The 22124-nt window shown below is 37.3% G+C and overlaps 1 protein-coding gene across 2 annotated transcripts in view; it reads right to left on the bottom strand.

Annotated features, from left to right (window-relative positions):
- Nucleotides 1-22124, bottom strand: part of LOC105499566 (sec1 family domain containing 2) — a 486957-nt gene that overhangs the window by 210484 nt on the left and 254349 nt on the right. Inside the window, exon 6 of one of the 2 annotated variants that reach the window (XM_011772201.3) lies at nucleotides 19682-19714. The exons of the other annotated variant lie outside the window; for it this stretch is intronic. Within the exon in view, the coding sequence (XP_011770503.2) occupies nucleotides 19682-19714 (33 nt within the window). The remainder of the gene's footprint in view (nucleotides 1-19681; nucleotides 19715-22124) is intronic. 2 annotated transcript variants of the gene reach the window in all.

Raw genomic sequence — 22124 nt, forward strand, 5'->3', positions numbered from 1 at the left:
GCAAACAGGCACATGAAAAGGTGCTCAACGTCATTGATCATCAGAGAAATACAAATCAAAACTACAATGAGATATCAGCTCACCTCAGGTAAAATGACTTTTATCCAAAAGACAGGCAATAACAAATGCTGACAAAGATGTGGAGGAAAAAAACCCTCATACACTGTTGGTGGGAATGTAAATTAGCACAACCACTATGGAGAACAACTTGGAGGTTCCTCAAAACACTAAAAATAGAGCTACCAAATGATCTAGCAATCTCACTGCTGGATATACACCCAAAAGAAAGAAAATCAGTATGTCGAAGAAATATCTGCACTCACATGTTAGTTGTAGCACTATTCACAGTATCCAAGATTTGGAAGCAACCTAAATGTCTATCAACAGATAATTTGATAAAGCAAATGTGGTACATATATACAATGGAGAACTATTCAGCCATAAAAAAAAATGAGATTCTGTCATTTGCAACAACATGGATGGAATTGGAGGTCATTATGTCAAGTGAAATAAGTCAGACAGAAAGACAAACTTTGTAGATTCTCACTTATTTGTGGGTGCTAAAAATCAAAACAATTGAACTCATGGAGATAGAAAGTAGATGGATAGTCACCAGAGTCTGAGAAGGGCAACGGGGGGTTGTGGGGTGGTGGAGATGGTTAGTATGTATGAAAAAAAAGATAGTTGGAAAGAATGAATGAGACTTGGTGCTTGGTACTACAACCAGATGACTATAATTAGATAGTTGGAAAAGTATGACTGGATTGTTTGTAACACAAAGAATAAATGCTTGAGGAGATGGATATCCCATTTCCCATGATGTAATTATTGCTTATTGCATGTATAGAAGTATCTCATGTACTTCATAAACATATATACCAACAATTACCCGCAAAAATAAAATTCTTTTTAAAGTTGAGGGAAAAGCTATCTTTGCTATAAAGAGGCAAAGAACCTGGCTGAATTGTGTTCATGTTTTAGCAAAACACTAAAACATAGAAGGTAGAACTTCTACAAAACATAGAAAGTAGATCTTGTGAGCAAATAAATTGAATATTTAACTAAAGCTATTTCTTTTTCTTTTCTTTTTTTCTTGAGATGAAATCTCACTCTGTCATGCAGGCTGGAGTGTAGTGGCACAATCTCAGCTCACTGCAACTTCACCTCCCAGGTTCAAGTGATTCTCCTGCCTCAGCCTTCCAAGTAGCTGAGATTACAAATTTGCATTTTTAGTAGAGAAGGAGTTTCTCCATGTTGGTCAGACTGGTCTCGAACTCCTGACCTTGGGTGATCTGCCTGCCTTGGCCTCCCAAAAGTGCTGGGATTATAGGCGTGAGCCACTGTGCCTGGCCAAAGCTATTTCTTTTTCTTTTTCTTTTTTTTTTTTTTTTTTTTTTGAGACAAAGTCTCGCTCTGTCGCCCAGGCTGGAGTACATTTTTGGTGCGATCTCAGCTCACTGCAACCTCCACGGGCAACCTTGAAACCTGCGCCTCCCAGGTTTCAAGCGATTTTCCTGCCTCAGCCTCCGGAGTAGCTGGGATGACAGGCACCCACCACCGTGCCCAGCTAATTTTTGTATCTTTAGTAGAGATGGGGTTTCACCATCTTGACCAGGCTGGTCTCGAACTCCTGACCTCATGATCCACCCACCTCGGCCTCCCAAAGTGCTGGGATTATAGACGTGAGCCACCATGCCCGGCCCCAAAGCTATTTCTAAGAGAAGTGTTGAAAGTGAGGCTTGGCTCCTTCTGACTGCTTATAGTAAAATAACAGAAGAGAAAAATGACTTAAATATGAAATTGTTAGGTTAAAAAGGAAGCAGAACGTAAAGATTTAGAAAACTCTTAGCCTATCCATATTGCAAAACAAGATAACAGTAAAGGTGTGACCAAGCAACCATTTGCTAATGAAATTTGTATGGATCAGCCATCTCAACAGAAGCCAGGTATGATCCTCTAAGACAATGGAAAAATGACCCCAAACATGATTCCAGAGATTATCAGGGCTACCTTCCTTGGTTTCAAAAGGCAAGACCATCATTGCATAATCAGCCAGATTGCCTCCACCCAAAATAGTGAGAGCAGGACTGGCAAAAGGCTTGGAGCCCAAGCCCTGCCTGACAGAGCCGCGGGAGCAGAACCTCCAACCCAGCAGTTCTTGAAGGCAGGAGTCCCACTGTAGTGGTCCTAGAAGGAGCATCAGGCCAAAAAAGATTTTTCTCAAGCCTTAAGATCTCATGGAGTTTGGCTTGTAGTCTGGACTTACATGGGATTTGTTACCCCTTTCTTCTTTGCTATTTCTCCCTTTTGGAATGGATATGTCTATTCTATCCCTGCCCCACCACTGTATTTTGGAAGCATATGGCTTATTTGGTTTCACAGTGTCACGGCAAGAGGGCAATTTGCCTCAAGATGAATCATACCTTGAGTCTCACCCATATCTGATTTAGGTGATATTTAGGTGAGACTGTGGGTTTTAAATTTTAGGTTGATGCTGGAATGAATCAAGATTTTGAGGACTGTTGGGATGCAATGTCTTTTGCTTGTGAGAAAAACATAAATTTTTGGAGGCAAGGGGTGGCAGGCTATGGATTGAATATGTATCCCCCAAAATTCATACGTTGAGATACTAATCTCCAATGTGCTAGCATTAGGAAGTGGGCACTTTGGTAGGTGATAAGGTCATGAGGGCAGAGTCCTTATAAATGGAATTAGTGCTGTTATAAAAGAGACTCTGGATAGCACCCCTACTTCTTCTGTCATGTGAGAACTTAGCAAGAAGACACTGTCTGTGAATCTGGAAGAAGGCCCTTACCAGACACCAAATCTGCTGGCACTTTGATCTAGGAATTCCCAGTCTCCAGAACTGTGAGAAATAAATTTGTTATTACAAGCTACCTAGCCTATGGTAGTTTGTAATAGCAGTTCCAACAGACTAAGGCAAGTGTCTATTAAATTCTTTGTTCATTTTTTAAATGGTTTATCTTTTTATTGTTGAGTTGTAAGAGTTCCTTATCTATTCTGAATACTAGACTGTTACCTGATATGTGGTTTACAAATATTTTTCCAGTTCTTTTAATTGCATTTTCGCTTATTGCTAGTGTCCTTTGAAGCAAAAAAGTTTCTAATTTTGATGAAGTCCAATTGTGCTGAACTGTTTTTAACCACAAAATTTCTTTATGAAAATTTTCATTACGATACAAGTAACTAAAATTAAAATGCAGGGCTTTTTACAATTATTCATTTGACAAATAACTGATTATGGAATCAGCTTACAATTCCTCTGCTGGTACAAAAGTCAAATTTCTTTAATTTGTAAAAGAGACAAATAACTATAAAGTAGGCAAATTAAATATTTAATAGTCAAAAGATACCAAATTAATTTTGTCATGAGGCATTCATAACAAAAGATTTTTTTCTATACAGGTTAGGAAAAAATTGCTTGAAAAGGGATCAAAACAAATACAATCAATTTCTTGCCAACGGTTAGAGGTTAAGGCCATTTCTAGATGTCCTGTTTGTAGATGCAGAATTTCTATATCCTTAAATTAGTTCTGGAATCTACCTCTGGACTAAATGCTAATATTATTAATTCACAGAACATGTTTGCTTGCCATCATTTCTTAAGATGTGTAGTTACACAAATATATTTCCCCTGCAGCATTTCAAAACATACTCAACCATTAAAAGGAAATAAATTTTGAAGACATCTGTGCCAATATGTATGATATATTTGCTGCTTCTGCAGAGAGCTACAAAAGACAGAACTTTGCTTTGGTAATAATAATAAAATATGTTGACTTCCAAGCATTGTATAGTTTTGCAATGGAAAACAAGCTGGAGAAACTTTTGAAGGTTTGCCAGAAACTACAGTGTCTGGGTGGCAAGTGGGATTTCACTAGTCCCGAGGGACATTGCAAAACTGTCTTCCCAACCATCTGTTGCCTGTTGCTTGTATCTGCAGTTCTACTGGACTCTAGTCAAAAAGAGGATGACAACTGAAAACTATTTTGGCAACAGAACAGAACAAAAAATTAGAAACCCAAAACAAATATCTCACAAACAGTTGGGCTTTCTATTATATTCAAATCATACATGACCACATTTTTAGAAAATACCAAAGGAGATAGAATGGAAAAGGAAAGGTAACCAGGAGGGGACACCTCTTCTGGAAGAAACTTGTCTATTAATACTTGTTCATATGACAGAAAAGTTCCTTCAGGGCAGAGATTGTATTCTTAGAATGTCAGTGTTGGCTAAATGAATATGTGTAGAGAGAGTACAAGAAAGGATCATAAGATCCAGATAGGAAAGAAATGAGCTTGAAAATATCCACAGTATGTGACTTGGAATAAGGAAAGAATACTGAGCATGGCAGTGGTATTCTCAAGTGGAATCTTTAGTGACCATTCACTTATTCAACAAATATTTGTGAAACTACAATGGGTACCATCTTAGACACTAGGGATGCAGCTATAAACAAAACAGACCAGATCCCTGCCCTCATAGAGCTTACAATTAAAAGCTAATAATTATGGAGCACAGAAGTGTGCTAAGCACTGTGTTCAGAGCTTCATATATATATTCTCTTCTTTGATCTTCACACCAACCCTATGGGATAAGCACTATCATCATTCCTATTTTACAGAGGAGACAATTGAAGTTTACATAAAGGGACTTGTTTAGGTCCAAGAATTGATGACAAATGCAGGTCTGCCTAACCACTGAAACTCTAATCTTCACCACTGCACAACTCCCCTCACAGATTCATCATATGACTCTAAGATCATACTTCCATATTAATAACTGCTATGCCATGTTGTTTATTTCTGGATGGCAATTATGCAAATGGGTGTTACACCATTTCATACTATGTTATACTATTATAGTCATTCACAGATGAGAGAAAAATCTTCCAGATTGGTAAAGTTTAAATCCATGGGCTCAAGTAAGGAAATTTTTTGTCTCTGAAGATTGCTGAAAGAGGAGACAGTGAGGAGATACAAAGTTAAAAGAGCTGCACACTGCAGAAAGGAATAATGCTATGAGTTTTTCTAAGATGGAAGAGAGCTGTCTTCCACTAGAGATAAAGAATTAACTCTCAGCACCCAGGCAAAAGATGAAAATAGGTTAAAAAAAAAAAAAAGAACTCTGGCAACTCTGTGCTAGGATGGTGTGTAAGTCTTAAAGTAAATATTAATGAGATTCAGAATATTAAAAAACTAAGAACATCATTTGAGTATACATTGTCTCTGATCAGATTTTCCAGTAATTCAGAATCTAGAAAATAGCATATAAAATATTAATATGACCCTCCAGGGATATCTACATAAATCTTATTGCCAAATAAGTAGTTACGACTTATTATTCCATAAAATGCCAATTTAGCTCAACTTTCAACTGTTCCAATTCAGAACACCTAAAGTCTCTCCAGAGTCCTGTAGATACAACTTTCATAGACACTGCTTAGGTGACCTGTGATATAACACAGGCAGACATGAAGATTGCTGGGAGAAGAGATGCACTCTGAAAAATAGGGCTATGGACTCTGGTCCTTTTACATTCATTTTAGCAATGTTACATCTTCACTATTAGACACTCTAGATCATGCTCACTTCCCACTTACAATAATTTATAGCTTGTCCTTTAAAAATAATTTTATTAATTTATATACTGCTGGAATATCAAAACTCTTAAAAGATTCAATTACTAAACACTTAAAGAAACATAAATCTTTCAGAGTCAATATCAGTATCACTGTGAGTTTTTAGGCAGATGTGACAGAAAAGAAGATGTCAAAATTACAACAGGATGTTATACATGCAAAATAATCTCATTAAATCAAAGCTATATTAGAAGTTGTCATATGACATATTGTGCAAATTACAGTGCATATTTGTGCTTCATTTCATTCAATAAATATTTTTAGAATACAATAGGCCAAGCATTGTGCTAGAAGCATATAAACAGGACAAAATGACACAGTCTAAGCTTTTGATAGATTTACATTATAATTTGCCTGATAAAACATGTCATATGACACATAACAGGTCATATTTTTTAACATCTTGTAGGAAAAATATTTTAAGGTCTAAAAGAGGAAATAACCTCAAAATTGTTAGTTGAAACGTAAAATGGTATAGCCACTCTGAAAAACAGTTTAGCAATTTCTTTAAAAAATAAACACACACTTACCATACAAACCAGCAATTACACTCTCATGCATTTAACTCAGAGAAGTAAAAATTTACAACTCCACAAAAACTTGTACATGAATATTCATAGTAGCTTTATTTTTAAAGCCCCCAAACTGGAAACAACCTACATGTTCAATAATAGACAAATGATTAAACAAACTGTGGTATATATATACCATGGAATACTACTCAACAATATAAAGGAACTGATTGATATATGATATAAAAAGAACTATGGATACATGAAACAACCTTGATAGATCTCAAGGGTATTTAAGGGGAAAAATGCCAACCTCAAAAGGTCACTTAATGTATGATTCCATTTATATAACAATCTTGAAATGGCAAAATTATTAAGACAGAAAACAGATTAATGGTTTCCATGAGGTAGGTAGGGATGATAAAAATACAGTATGTCAGATGGTAATAAGCGTTATCAAAAAAATAAAACAGTCTAAAAAAATAAAACAGAGGGCCCAATTGGGGAAGGAGATTATTGCTATTTTACATAGGTTGGTGAGAAAGGCTGCTCTGAAGGAGGTACAAGAGTGAGCCAAGTGGATATTTGAAGCTGAGAGGACAGAAGAGTAAGGTCCGTGGCTGGAGTGTGCACAGTGCATTTCAGAGGGCTCAGTGTGGCTTAATGAGGGAGAATAGAGGAGCAGGAGATACTGTTAAAACATTGGGAAAAAGAGGAGAGTTGATCATAAGTGGTCTTCTAGGCAACTGTATGGATTTTGACTTTTTTGCTGACTGACCTAGGGAAGTCGCTGAAAAGTTTGCAGCACAGGGTTTATACCAGTGCCTAAAACAGTGACTGCAAATAGTAGGTGTTCAGCAAATAGTTGTTCAAAGGATGGCATGTTTTGGCTTATATTTTTAAAAAAGGATCACCGTGGCTGCTGAAAGAAGAATGAAATGTGTTAAGGCAGGAGTCTGAAGAAACAGTATTGATGTGAGAGCAAATCAGTACAATTTCCATTAAGAGCAATTTGGCAATAATTTGGCAATATCTGTCAAAATTATCAATATATATATAACTTTTGATTCAGGAATTCTACTTCTATGAATACATCCTACAGATATAATCACACATGTGCAAAATAATGTATCTGGAAGGCTTCTGTGTAATAGCAATAGATTTTAAACAACTTCAATGGCCACTGAGAGATGAGTTAGAGAAACTATAGAACACCCTTACAATAGAATACCATGCAACCATAAAAATTTAATAGAAAGTTCTTTACATGCTGATATAAAACAGTCTCCAAGATTATATTAAATGCAAAACCAAGGCAGATTCCAGTGCTATGATTTGTATTTTAAAAGGTAATAGGAAAAAATATGTATTTGTGTGTGTGTGGATATGTATATCTTTGTAGGAGCACTCAAGAAACAGTAGCATCAGTCATCTCCAGGAAGAATAGCAGGGTGAAGGGGCTAGGGATGGGTTGGGGCCAGGATGGAGGGAAAACATTTCACTGTATGTAATTTTGAAACTTTCGGATTTTGAACTATGTGACTAAAAAATGAATAACATTGAAATTTTCTTTAATAGTTTAAAAATAGATTATTTATATACCTTAGTTAGGAAGGGGGAAAGAAACATGAGACTCAAAGTTACAAAGATGTAGGTTTAAGACCACTTCCAGCATTAGTAGGGGTATAACATTAGAAAAGCCACATAACCTTTTGAGCCTCAGTTTCTTAACTGGTGAATGGAATTGTTGTAGAGTAGGCTAACTCTTAATCAAAGTTCATCTTTCCACTGTGCATCACATTCCATCCTTTCTCCTCTACTCAATTATGTGGCTCATATTAGTTCGCTACAGATGCCATAACAAACATCACAGATAGGTGCCCTAAACAACAGAAATTTATTTCCTTACAATTCTGGAGTCTAGAAGTCCGAGATCAAGGTATCAACAGGGGTGTTTTTCTAAGTCTCTGTCTCCTTGGCCTGTAGGTGGCCATGTGTCTCCCCATGATCTTTCCTCTGTGTATATCTGTGCCCTTATCTCATAAGGATGGTAATGAGACACCAATCTCATTGAATTATGGCCCACCTAATGACCTCATGTAGCCATCATTAACCTCCTTAATGACCCTATCTCCAAATACAGTTCCATTTTGAGGTACTGGGGGTTAGGACTTCAACATATGACATCAGGAGGATCACAATTCAGCCCATAACAAAGTATCGGCAACTCTGCTCTTTTTTCCCAATGTCATCAATTTCTTTAATCTCTGTTGGACCATTTTCATCAGCGTACAAATTTGCTTTTATTTCTTTTATCTTAAAAAAAAAAAAATCTCTGACTCTACTTCTCCCTTCAGCAACCACCCTATTTTCTGGGTCTCCTTTACAACGTAAGTATTCCAAAGAGTTGTCCATATTCACTGTCTCAAATTCCTCTTTTATTCTCTTACACTCACTCCAACAAAGCTTTTGCCCCTTCACTCCACTGAAGCTGCTATTGCATTTGTCACCAGTAAACTCTATGTCACAAATACAGTGGTCAAAACTCAGTCGTCATCTTAACTTGTCCTATTAGCATTATTGATACACTTTTACTTGGCTTTAAAGACACATATTCTATTAGTTTTCCTCCTAATTCATTGGTTGCTCTTTCTCAATTTCCATTTCTGGGTTCTTTCTTCTTCCCCTCTATGGAACATCAGTTCTTGATCTTGTTTCCTTCTCTACCTATACTCAATCCCTTAGTGATATCATTGTCTCATAGCTTTGAATAGTGTCTACATTCCAATAGCTCTTGCATTTTTGCCTTGGATGTTCAATAGATGTGTTAAATTCAGCATGCCCCAAAGTGAACTTATGTTCTTCCCTTAAAAACTGGCTCACACAGAGCCTCCCCTATTCCAGCTGACTTTAACTCCAATCCCTCTAGCTGCTGAAGTCAAGTAATCTTTGACACCGTTTTTTTCCTTATATCTCACATCTAATCCTCCAGAGAATCCCTAGGCATAATCTGCTACATATATACACACACACACACACATATGCATGTGTGTATGTGTATATATATATACACATGCATATGTGTATGTGTATATATATATACACATGCATATGTGTGTGTGTATATATGAGTGTATATATATATATATATACATACACACATACATATATACATACATATTCTGATCTCTTTTTACCTCCTTCACCACTACCATTCTGGTTCAAGCTTTCATCACCTCTCACTTAGATTACTCTAAAAGCCTCCTAACAGGCGTCCATGCTCCCAGTCTTGCTCCCTTCTTCAGTATCTTCTTGATAGGATAGACAGTGTGATCCTTTAAAAATGTATGATAGATCATTTCACTCCTCTGCTGAACACACTCCAATGGCTCTACATTTCATTCAGGGTTAAAACCTAAGTGCTTAAAATACCCTAAGACTCTTCAGGACCTACTACTACATTTTCCTCTCTTGCTCATTTTGTTCTTTAAACATTCCAGACTCACTCCTCCTTTAGAGACTGCTCTAACTCTTCCCTCTCTCTGGAAAGCTCTTCCCCCAGATAGCCACTTGGTTATCTCCTCACTACTTTAAGATCAATGAGCCTCTTCCCTGACATCTCTATTTAATACTTCTTACATGCACATGTGTGTGCACACACATACACACACTCTATCTGACTCCCTTAACGACTGTATGGTTACTTACACACACACACACACACACACACACACGTGCATGCACGCATGCACACAATCTGACTCACTTAACCACTATATGATTATTTTTTTTTCAGTCTCATCGACTCCCTTAAACTACTGTAATATTACTTGTTTCCATGGACCTAGTCTTCTAACATACTCTATCATTCATCTAGCTTTGTATGTACCTATCTATCAATCATGTTTACTATTTATTGGCTGTCTCCTCCAGCTAAACTGTAAGCTCTGTAAGGGAAATGAATCATTGCTTTGTTCACTGGTATATGTCAAACACTCAGAACAGTGTCTGGCACTCAGTAAGTATTCAAAAACTATTTGTTAAGTGAATGAATACAAGCACCAGTACTATTGTTTCTATCACTTCTACCACCACCATTCATATTAGAAATATACAAACAGTAAACAGTTACAAGTCTTCACCAGTTTTCCAAATCACTAACGACATCTATAAGACTACTTCTACAATCTCCTTTTATCACATGAGGTCACAAAATTTCACAAGCAGAGAGTTGAAAGAGAAAAGAGTAAGTTATCATTACATTCCTTTTAACTTGTGCCCACCAAACGCACAATTATCAGCCCATTTCCTCATTAAGTATCTTCTAATTGGTAGTAATCTTTTCAGGGCATCTTAGTCTACCTTGTGTTGTTATGAAGGAATATCTGAGGCTGGGAAATTTATCAAGAAAAGAGGTTTATTTTGCTCATGGTTCTGCAGGTTGTACAAGATGCATGGCGCCAGCATCTGCTTGGCTTCTGGTGAGGGCCTCATGCTGCTTCCACTCATGGTGGAAGGTGAAGGGGAGCCAGTGTGTGCAGAGATCACATTGTGAGAGAGGAAGCAAGAGAGTCTGAGGAGAGGTGTCGGCCTGTTTTTAACAAGCAGCTCTAGAAGGACCTATTAGAGCAAGTACTTACTGCCCTTACCCACTTAGGGAGGGCATTAGTCTTATTCATGAGGTATCTGCCCTCATGCCTCAAACAAACACCTTCCATTAGGGACCACCTTCAACACTGGGGATCAAATTTCATCATGAGGTTTGGAGGGGTCAAACATCCAAACCATAGCAGAGGGTTTTTGTCCTTAATTTTTTAAAGATTATTTATGGGTAAGAGGTATGTGAAAGTTTATAAAATACTGGAAAAGACACTGAATTGAACCTCATTCCAGTTCAGTGGACACGGAAAATATGAAGGAAAAACTGATTTAGAATTCTCATAAATACCAATAAATAATGGTATAAGCAAACTAAAAGGAAATCAGAACATACATCAGGAAACTGATGAAGAAACAATAATAATAATAGCACTCTGTTGCTTGTCATGTTAGTAATCTTAGCCTTCACTTCTGCTAATTGTTACTCATGTGTTAGTTAAGAGCTCAGGAATTAAATTGCCAATATTTACTACCTGGTTGAACTTGGGCAACTTGCCTCAGTTCCCCCATCTCTTCAATGTAGGATAATAATAGCAACTACTTACTAGGGCTTCTAAGAAGAATAAATACCTTGTTTATAATAGTGTCTGGCACCTGGTGATGGTCCTGAGGACATTAATCAGAAGTACCATCATAGTTATGAAATGCTAAATAAATTATACAAACAAAAAATAAATGTGTACACATACATGTGTGCATATGTGAATGAAGGGATAGAAATGGTTTCATAATGTGATTATTTAATTAGCCATAAGAACCACTTCCTATTCATGCTAGCTAGCAAAATTACATTACCTTTATTAAATTAGGTGTTGAAAGGTCATTAGGACTATATTACAAATTCTTATTATTAAAAAATTGCTTTTATAACTATTCCAACAAAGCATATTGTGAGAATAAAATCTAGATGAGGAAAGAATGAACAGACACATAAGGCTCCCTATGGAATCAGCCCAAACCCAGTAAGTGTTCAAGATTATAGAAACTGAATTTCTGGCTTTACTTCAGCATTATTCTGTGTCCTGAAAATTTGCTTTCTTTTTAAGTATTTTTCAGTATCTCTTTTGTAGTGAATATAAGATATAACCAATGCTACAAGTAAATTGTAAAAAATGGTTTGCAAGTTTTCATTAAAATCTCATGACTATGTAAATACTCAGAACTTTTGCATAAATAATCACCACTACCCCCGAACGATGTTTTCAAATGAATCATGCAAATCCACAGCTGAGAGATTAAGTGTAAAAAAGACAGATATCCACCTCTGGCACAACTTCAAATGCGTCGATGGAGACAGAAAAATGTCAAACACAAAGATTACATGAAGCACTGCAGCTCGCAAGGACAGGGAAGAAACTACCAATACTTTCTGTATGGTAAAATATTTAACACACTCCAGCTTTCATGCACTTTAAAGAGGACTGTCCTGTAGAAAGTCAGGACCAGTGGCTTTATGGATCTGCAACGGGGACTCCTATGCTGTTAACAAACCTAGTCAAAGAGCTGTACTTCCAAATGCTGATGTACTTCTAAGGAGATTGGGGCTTCTCTCTGGTCTTATTCCTCTTTTTGACTCTTTGACTCTCTTTGATTCAAAGAGCAACTCAGAGTTTTCAGAATGATATTCTCATTTGATAATAGTTGATCTTTTAAAATCTAGATAGTGAAGGGTTCCAGTAGATTCTAGTTAACAGTACATGTGTGAAGTTTAAAATGTATCTACTGATATAGAGGAAATTACTCATGGAAGAAATATCTTTGAGGCATAACACACAGTCTGGCTGTACTGAGATAGTTGTTTCAAATGGAAAATAATGCAGTAGGTAGTGCTTTTAATCAGAACTTTAAAAACCACTGGGTGAAGTTAAAAGATATAATGGTAGAGAAAAACCTCATTTGCAACAACAATGGAAAAAAGAGATAATACTTGGAAATAAACTCCAAATGTTTCAAACTATAGGAGCAAAACTTTAATAAAACACTCTTGCAAAACACAAATGTAGACGTGAACAAATGGAAAGACATTCCTGGTTCTTGATTAGGATGTCTCAACATCATCAAAAGATGTTTGTACTCACTAAGTCAATCTATAAATTTTGTGACATCCCAATAAAAAAAGCCAATAAGCTTTTTCTCCCCTGGGAAATAAACAAATGAACTTTACTACACATGAATTTTCACATGAAACAATAGCCAAACCAGAATATCAAGAAAAACAATGAAAAGAAAGAGTTGTAAGGAGATGACAGCCACATCAGATATTAAAACATACCACAAAATCTGCATAAGTAAAATGGTGTGGTCCTGGAACATGAATACACATGTAAATCAATGAAACAGAACAGCAAGTCCAGCAAAAGACCTGACCATAGGTGGAAATCATTCTAGTATATGATACAGACGCAACTCAAAATGCTGGGGCAGCAAAGAACATTTTAATAAATGCTGTTGGGACAATTGGAAAGCCATTTCCAAAAGATAAATTTTGATCCATTCCTCATGTCATCCATAAGCACTAACTTCAAATAGATCAGATTTTTAATAAGTAAAAGTATACAATTAATTTTTGATGGATAAATTCCTCTATAATTCCTCTATAATCTGGGTGTAGAAAAGACCTTCTATGACTAAAAATCTAGATGCAATTTTTAAATATTGACATATTTGACTAAAAAAAATTGAATGGCAAAAACACCATAAGCAAAATGATAGGACAAATAAATTAGAAGAAAATATTTGCAAATAATATAAAGAACTAATATTCATAATTTATAAAGAACTTTTAAAAGTTGATGAAAGGAGACCAAAAGTACTCTAGAAAATGGGCAAAAGACATGAATAGAAAATGCAAAAGATATAAAATTACATTAAAATATGATAATATGTTCAATTTTACTTAAAAGGAAAATTCATATTAAAATTATATTGAAAACAATTTCTCATCCATCAGTTTGACAAAAAAGGACAAAAGCTGTTGGTGAGGCTGAAGGAAAACAGGCCAATTTTTATACATGATTTTCAGGAAGGCAAAAGGGTGTAGATCTTATGTAGGGGAATTTCACAATGTCTAACAAAAATATAGGAACCGGCTTGAAGGAGCTCTTACTTGACAAATGTAAAATGATAGGGTACCCAAATTAATTGATTACAATTCATTGAATTAAGAATCCATGAGTCTATACTGATAATAAATAAATACATACATACATAGGCAGACAGCTGGGGAGAAGGAAAGGCTCTTCCTTCTAGTAAAATGTCAACTGATGAGTGCAGGGAGTAATGGAATTGAAAATCACCCTTTACAACCATCACTGTAAGATTGTTTGAGGCAAGAATCAATGGGGAAAGGTTTGATGAGGAGCAGGATATTTGTATGGTCTCAAAGAAAATGACCATACATTGCTTATTTCTTGCAAGGAAGAACATAATAACTATATTGTAAGTCAATGTCTTGACTGGGTGATCAAAATTAACATAACTGAAGGGAGATGATTAGCAAAGCACTCTGGATATAATACCCCAAGAAGGCTACAACCTCACTTATGTAGTATTATGGGTGAGTAGGGGTTGGGAGTATGAGCTGAATCTAAACAAATAAATGGATGGAGAATTATGGGAGCCAAGTTTTTTACTGTTGGTGTGGAAGTGTGCAGATAAACAAGGACATAAGGCTATAATCCATCTATTCATGCAGAATGCTCCACCTGGTAATGGATTAGAGTTGGAGACATTAGTATAAACAAATGTTTAGCTTAATCTGGATATAGAATGTTTCATAAAAATATTTATAGATATCTATATTTTCATGGTTTATATATATATAATATATAAATATATATGTTTTCTTGCTCTGTCAACTAAGAGGATGTAGAAGGACAATGACATTCCAGTAGCAATGAGCATATCTAGTACCAGATCTTGATTTTCAATATCCGCCAGTGAAAGGAAGCAGGGTTCCCTGAAGAAATAGCTGATTCTAGGACTAAAGTAGGAAATATACAAGATGAGTCTGGGTCTTGTAGTTCCACAAAGTAAGGAAGTAAAAAAACCAAAACCAAACAAACAAAAAAGGCACAGCGTAGGGGATGGGAGAAAAGAAAAAAAAAAAAAATCCCATAAGGGTTGACAACACAGATGCCACTGAAAGAGCTCACAATGGCCAAAGCTAGAACAATATGAGCAAAAAAAAAAAAAAAAGACATATTGGATTATAAGCCAAAATACAAAATAAATATGTGTCAGTCCATACTGATATAAATAAATAATTGATTAAGTAAATAAAGGGAGAAGAGAAAAATATCTTGTGCAGAAGAATTCCTAATAATTCTGCCGAGGTTTTACATATGTTAGGTATGTATATTACCTTCAAGGAGGTGAAGCATAACTCCTTATTTATTAAGTGTGGGCTACTTCCTGAAGAGTTCAGTATGGAAGCGGGCGTAGCGGGGAAGAGTAATTGTACAGTAGGGAAACCTGAAAAATGCTTCTTTAGCCAGGTGATAAAGGTCAACATCATGTCAATGGTATATACTCTTGATACGATCTAATGAAAATGACACTTTACCTCTGCAGTCTTCCTCCCTAAAATTTATACCACCAATCTAATAATGAGAAAAACATCAGACTCATCCCAGCTAAGAGCATACAAAATGTTAAATAGTGTTCCTCAATACTGTCACGGTCACCAAAAATAAGGAAAGTCTAAGAAACTGCCATAGCCAAGAGAAGCCATGATGAGTGAATGTAATATGGCATCCTGGATGGAATCCTGGAACAATATAAGGATATTAGGTAGAAACTAAGGAAATCTTTAAAAAGTCCACACTTTAGTTAATAATACTTTATTGTTACTTGTAAATGTACCATACTAACGTAAGATGTAAATAATAAGAAAAACTGGATACAGGGTATATGGAAACTCTGTATTAGCTTTGAATTATTCTGTACTTTTAAAACCATTCTAAAACAAAAAAGTTTATTTAAACCAAAAACAAAATCCATGTCAGCTGAACAGCATGTGCTAATCATTGCTGCAGAATATCATCACAAACCACAGATGACCTGACATTTCCTCACAGTTCAATTCTCCACGGCTCATGGGGTCATATCGCACAGCCTAATTAAGAGATTTTGTAGTAAAAAAAGAATTAGAGAGTAGCTGGCAAGATAGCTGAATAGGAACAGCTCCCATCTGCAGGTCCCAGTGAGATCAATGCAAAAGGAAGGTGATTTTTGCATTTCCAACTGAGGTACCCGGCTCATGTCACTGGGACTGGTCAGACAGTGGGTGCAGCTCACAAAGGGTGAGCTGAAGCAGAGTGGGGCGTCGCTTCACCCCAGCAGTGCAAGAGGTCAGGGAACTCCCTCTCTTAGCCAAAGGAAGCCGTGAGGGACTGTGCCGTGAGGCATGGTGCACTCTGGTCCAGATACTATGCTTTTCCCACATTCTTCACAACCTGAAGACCAGGAGATTCCCTCTGGTGCCTATGCCACCAGTGCCCTGGGTTTGAAGCACAAAACTGGGTGGCTGTTTGGGCAGACACTGAGTTAGCTGCATACCCCAGTGGCACCTGGAATGCCAGCAAGACAGAGTCATTCACTCCCCTGGAAAGTGAGCTGAAGCTAGTGAGCCAAGTGGTCTAGCTCAGTGGATCCCACGCCCATGGAGCCCAGCAAGCTAAGATCCACTGACTTGGAATTCTTGCTGCCAGCATAGCAGTCTGAAATCAACCTGGGATGCTCGAGTTTGGTGGGGGGAGGGGCGTCCACCATTTCTAAGGCTTGAAGAGGTGGTTTTCCCCTAACAGTGTAAACAAAGCTGCTGGGAAGTTCAAACAAGGTGGCGCCCACCACAGCTCCGCGAAGCCACTGTAATCAGATTGCATCTCTAGATTTCCTCCTCTCTGGGCATGGCATGTCTGAAAGAAAGGCAGCAGCCCCAGTCAGGGGCTTATAGACAGTGCACCTAGGGGAAGCAGCGGCTGTGGACGCAGCTTCAGCAGACTTAAATGTCCCTGCCGGCAGGCTCTGAAGAGAGCAGCAGATGTCCCAGCCAGCGCTCGTGCTCTGCTAAGGGACAAACTGCCTCCTTAATTGGGTCCCGGACCCCCCACCTCCCGCCTCCTGACTGGGAGATACCTCTCAGCAGAGGTCGACAGACACCTCATACAGGAGAGCTCTGGCTGGCATCTGGCTGGTGCCCCTCTGGGACGAAGCTTCTAGAGGAAGGAACAGGCAGCAATATTTGCTGTTCTGCAGCCTGCACTGGTGACACCTAGTCAAACAGGGTCTGGAGTGGACCTCTAGCAAACACCAGCAGACCTGCAGCAGAGGGGCCTGACTGTTAGAAGGAAAACAAACAAAGAGAAAGGAATAGCATCAACATCAACAAAAAGGATGTCCACACAAAAACCCCATCTGAAGGTCACCAACATCAAAGACCAAAGGTAGATAAATCCATGAAGATGAGGAAAAAACAGCACAAACAGGCTGAAAATTCCAAAAACTAGGACACCTCTTCACCTCTAAAGGGTCAGAACTGCTTGCCAGCAAGGGAACAAAAATGGACGGAGAATGAGTTTGACGAATTGACAGAAGCTGGCTTCAGAAGGTGAGTAATAAGAAACTCCTCTGAGCTAAAGGAGCATGTTCTAACCCAATGCAAGGAACCTAAGAACCTTGAAAAAAGGTTAGAGGAATTGCTAACTAGAATAACTAGTTTAGAATGAACATAAATGACCTGATAGAGCTGAAAAACACAGCACGAGAACTTCGTGAAGCATACACAAGTATCAACAGCCAAATTGATCAAGTGGAAGAAAGGATATCAGAGATTGAAGATCAACTTAATGAAATAAACAGTGAAGACAAGATTAGAGAGAAGAGAATGAAAAGAAATAAACAAAGCCTCCAAGGAATACAGGACTATGTGCAAAGACCAAACCTACATTTGATTGGTGTACCTGAAAGTGATGGAGAGAATGGAACCAAGTTGGAAAACATTCTTCAGAATACAAGCCAGAAGAGAGTGGGGGCCAATATTCAACATTCTTAAAGAAAAGAATTTTCAACCCAGAGTTTCATATTCAGCCAAACTAAGCTTTATAAGCAAAGGAGAAATAAAATCTTTTACAGACAAGCAAATGCTGAGAGATTTTGTCACCACCAGGCCTGCCTTACAAGAGCTCCTGAAGTAAGCACTAAACATGGAAAGGAAAAACTGGTACCATCCACTGCAAAAATATACCAAATTGTAAATACCATTGATACTATGAAGAAATTGCATCAAGTAACGGGCAAAATAACCAGCTAGCATCAATAATGACAGGATTAAATTCCCACATAACAATATTAACCTTAAAACATAAATGGGCTAAATGCCCCAATTAAAAGACACAGACTAGCAAATTGGATAAAGAGTCAAGACCCATCGGTGTGCTGTATTCAGGAGATCCATCTCATGTGCAAAGATACTCATAGGCTCAAAATAAAGAGATGGAGGAATATTTACTAAGCAAATGGAAAGCAAAAAAAAAAAAAAAAGCAAGGTTTGCAATCCTAGCCCTTGATTAAACAGACTTTAAACCAACAAAGATCAAAAAAGAAAAGAAAGGCATTACATAATGGTAAAGGGATCAATGAAATAAGAAGAGTTAACTATCCTAAATATATATGCACCCAATACGGAAGCACCCAGATTCATAAAACAAGTTCTTAGAGACTTACAAAGAGACTTAGATGCCCACACAATAATAGTGGGAGACTTTAATACCCCACTGTCAATATTACATAGATGAATGAGACAGAAGATTAACTAGAATATTCAGGTCTTGAACTCAGTTCTGGACCAAGTGGACCTAATAGATATCTACAGAACTCTCCATCCCAAGTCAACAGAATACACATTCTTCACAGCACCGCGTCGCACTTATTCTAAAATTGACCACATAATTGGAAGTAAAATATTCCTCAGCAAATGCAAAAGAATGGAAATCATAACAAACAGTCTTTCAGACCACAGTGCAATCAAACTAGAACTCAGGATTAAGAAACTCACTCAAAACCACACAATTATATGGAAGCTGAACAACCTGCTCCTGAATGACTACTGGGTAAATTATGAAATTAAGGCAGAAATAAATAAGTTACTTGAAACCAATGAGAACAAAGACACAATGTACCAGAATCAATGGGACACAACTAAAGCAGTGTTTAGAGTGAAATTTATAACACTATATGCCCACAGGAGAAAGTGGGAAAGATCTAAAATCGACATCCTAACATCACCATTAAAAGAACTAAAGAAGCAAGAGCAAACAAATTCAAAAGCTAAAAGAAGACAAGAAATAACTAAGATTAGAGCAGAAGTGAAGGAGATATAGTACATGAAAAACCCTTCAAAAAAATCAATGAATCCAGGAGATGGTTTTTAAAAAGATTAACAAAATAGATAGGTGACTAGCCAGACAAATAAAGAAGAGAGAAGAATCAAATAGACACAATAAAAATGATAAAGGGAATATCACCACTGATCCCACAGAAATACAAACTACCATCAGAGAATACTATAAACACCTCTATGCAAATAAACTAGAAAATCTAGAAGAAACTGATAAATTCCTGGACACATACACCCTCCCAAGACTAAATCAGGAAGAAGGTGAATCCCTGAATAGACCAATAACAAGTTCTGAAATTGAGGCAGTAATTAATAGCCTACCAAACAAAAAAGACCCAGGACAAGAAGGATTCACAGCCGAATTCTATCAGATACAAAGAGGAGCTGGTACCAGTCCTTCTGAAATTATTCCAAACAACAGAAAAGAGGGACTCCCCTCTAACTCACTTGATGAGGTCAGCATCATCCTGATACCAAAACCTGGCAGAGACACAAGAAAAAAAGAAAATTTCAGGCCAATATCCCTGATGTACATTGATGAGAAAATCCTCAATAAAACACTGACAAAGCGAATCCAGCAGCATATTGAAAAGCTATATGATCAAGCCATGATCAAGTCGGCTTCATACCTGGGATGCAAGGTTGGTTCAATATATGCAAAGCAATAAATGTAATCCATCACATAAACAGAACCAATGACAAAAACCACAATTCAACACCCCTTCATGCTAAAAACTCTCCATAAACTAGGTAACAATGGAACGTATCTCAAAATAATAAGAGCTATTTATGACAAACCCACAGCCAATATCATACTGAATGGCCAAAAACTGGAAGCATTCCCTTTGAAAACTGGCACAAGACAGGGATGCCTTCTCTCACCACTCCTATTCAACATAGTGTTGGAAGTTCTGGCCAGGGCAATCAGGCAAGAGAAATAGATAAATAGGAAGAGAGGAAGTCAAATTGTCCCTGTTTGCAGATGTCATGATTGTATATTTAGAAAACCCCATTGTCTCAGCCCAAAATCTCCTTAAGCTGATAAGGAACTTCAGCAAAGTCTCAGGATATAAAATCAATGTGCAAAAATCACAAGCATTCCTATACAACATAATAAGACAAACAGAGAACCAAATCATGAGTGAACTCCCATTCACAACTGCTACAAAGAGAATAAAATACCTAGGAATCCAACTCACAAAGGATGTGAAGGACCTCTTCAAGGAGAACTACAAACCACTGCTCAAGGAAGTAAGAGAGGACACAAACAAATGGGAAAACATTCCATGCTTATGAATAGGAAGAATCAATATCGTGAAAATGGCCATACTGTCCAGTAATTTATAGCTTCAATGCTATACCCATCAAGCTATCAATGACTTTCTTCACAGATTTAGAAAAAAATACTGTAAATCTCACATGGAACCATAAAAGAGCCTGTACAGCCAAGACAATCCTAAGCAAAGAAAAACAAATTTGGAGGCATCACGCTACCTGACTTCAAACTATACTACAAGGCTACAGTAACCAAAACAGCAAGGTACAGGTACCAAAACAGATATATAGACCAATGGAACAGAACAGAACAGAGGCCTCAGAAATAATGCCACACATTTACAACCATCTGATCTTTAACAAATCTGACAAAAACAAGCATTGGGGAAAGAATTCCGTATTTAATAAATGGTGTTGGGAAAACTGGCTAGCCATGTGTAGAAAACTGAAACTGGATTCCTTCCTTACACCTTATACAAAAATTAACTCAAGATGGATTAAAAAATTAAATGTAAGACCTAACACCATAAAAACCCTAGAGGAAAACCTAGGCAATAGTATTCAGGACATAGGCACGGGCAAAGACTTCATGACTAAAACACAAAAAGCAATGGCAACAAAAGCCAAAATTGACAAATGGGATCTAATTAAACTAAAGAGCTTCTGCAAAGCAAAAGAAACTATCAACAGAGTGAACAAGCAACGTACAGAATGGGAGAGAATTTTTGCAATCTGTCCATCTGACAAAGGGCTAATATCCAGAATCTACAAGGAACTTAAACAAATTTACAAGAAAAAACCCCATCAAAAAGTGGGCAAAGGATATGAACGAACACTTCTCAAAAGAAGACATTTATGCAGCCAACAAACACATGAAAAAAAAAACTCATCACCACTGGTCGTTAGAGAAATACAAATCAAAACCACAATGAGATACCATCTCATGCCAGTTAGAATGGCTATCATTAAAAAGTCAGGAAACAATAGATGCTGGTGAGGATGTGGAGAAATAGGAAAGCTTTTTGTTGGTGGGAATGTAAATTAGTTCATCCATTGTGGAAGACAGTGTGGCAATTCCTCATGGATCTAGAACCAGAAATACCATTTGGTCTAGCAATCCCATTACTGGGTATACACCCAAAGGATTAGAAATCATTCTATGATAAAGACACATGCACATGTATGTTTATTGCAGCACTATTCACAATAGCAAAGACTTGGAACCAACCCAAATGCTCATCAATGATAGACTGGATAAAGAAAATGTGGCACATATACACCATGGAATACTATGCAGCCATAAAAAAGGATGAATTCATGTCTTTTGCAGGGTCATGGATGAAGCTGGAAACCATCATTCTCAGAAAACTAACGCAGGAACAGAAAAACACCGCATGTTCTCACTCATAAGTGGGAGCTGAACAATGAGAACACATGGACACAGGGAGGGGCACATCATACACTTGGGCCTATTGGGGGGTAGGGGACTAGGGGAGGGATAGCATTAGGAGAAATACATAATGTAGATGACGGGTTGATGGGTGCAGCAAACCACCATGGCACATGTATACCTATGTAACAAACCTGCACATTCTGCACATGTATCCCAGAACTT

The sequence above is a fragment of the Macaca nemestrina genome, chromosome 3, assembly GCF_043159975.1.
Source record: "Macaca nemestrina isolate mMacNem1 chromosome 3, mMacNem.hap1, whole genome shotgun sequence".
NCBI lineage: Eukaryota > Metazoa > Chordata > Mammalia > Primates > Cercopithecidae > Macaca > Macaca nemestrina.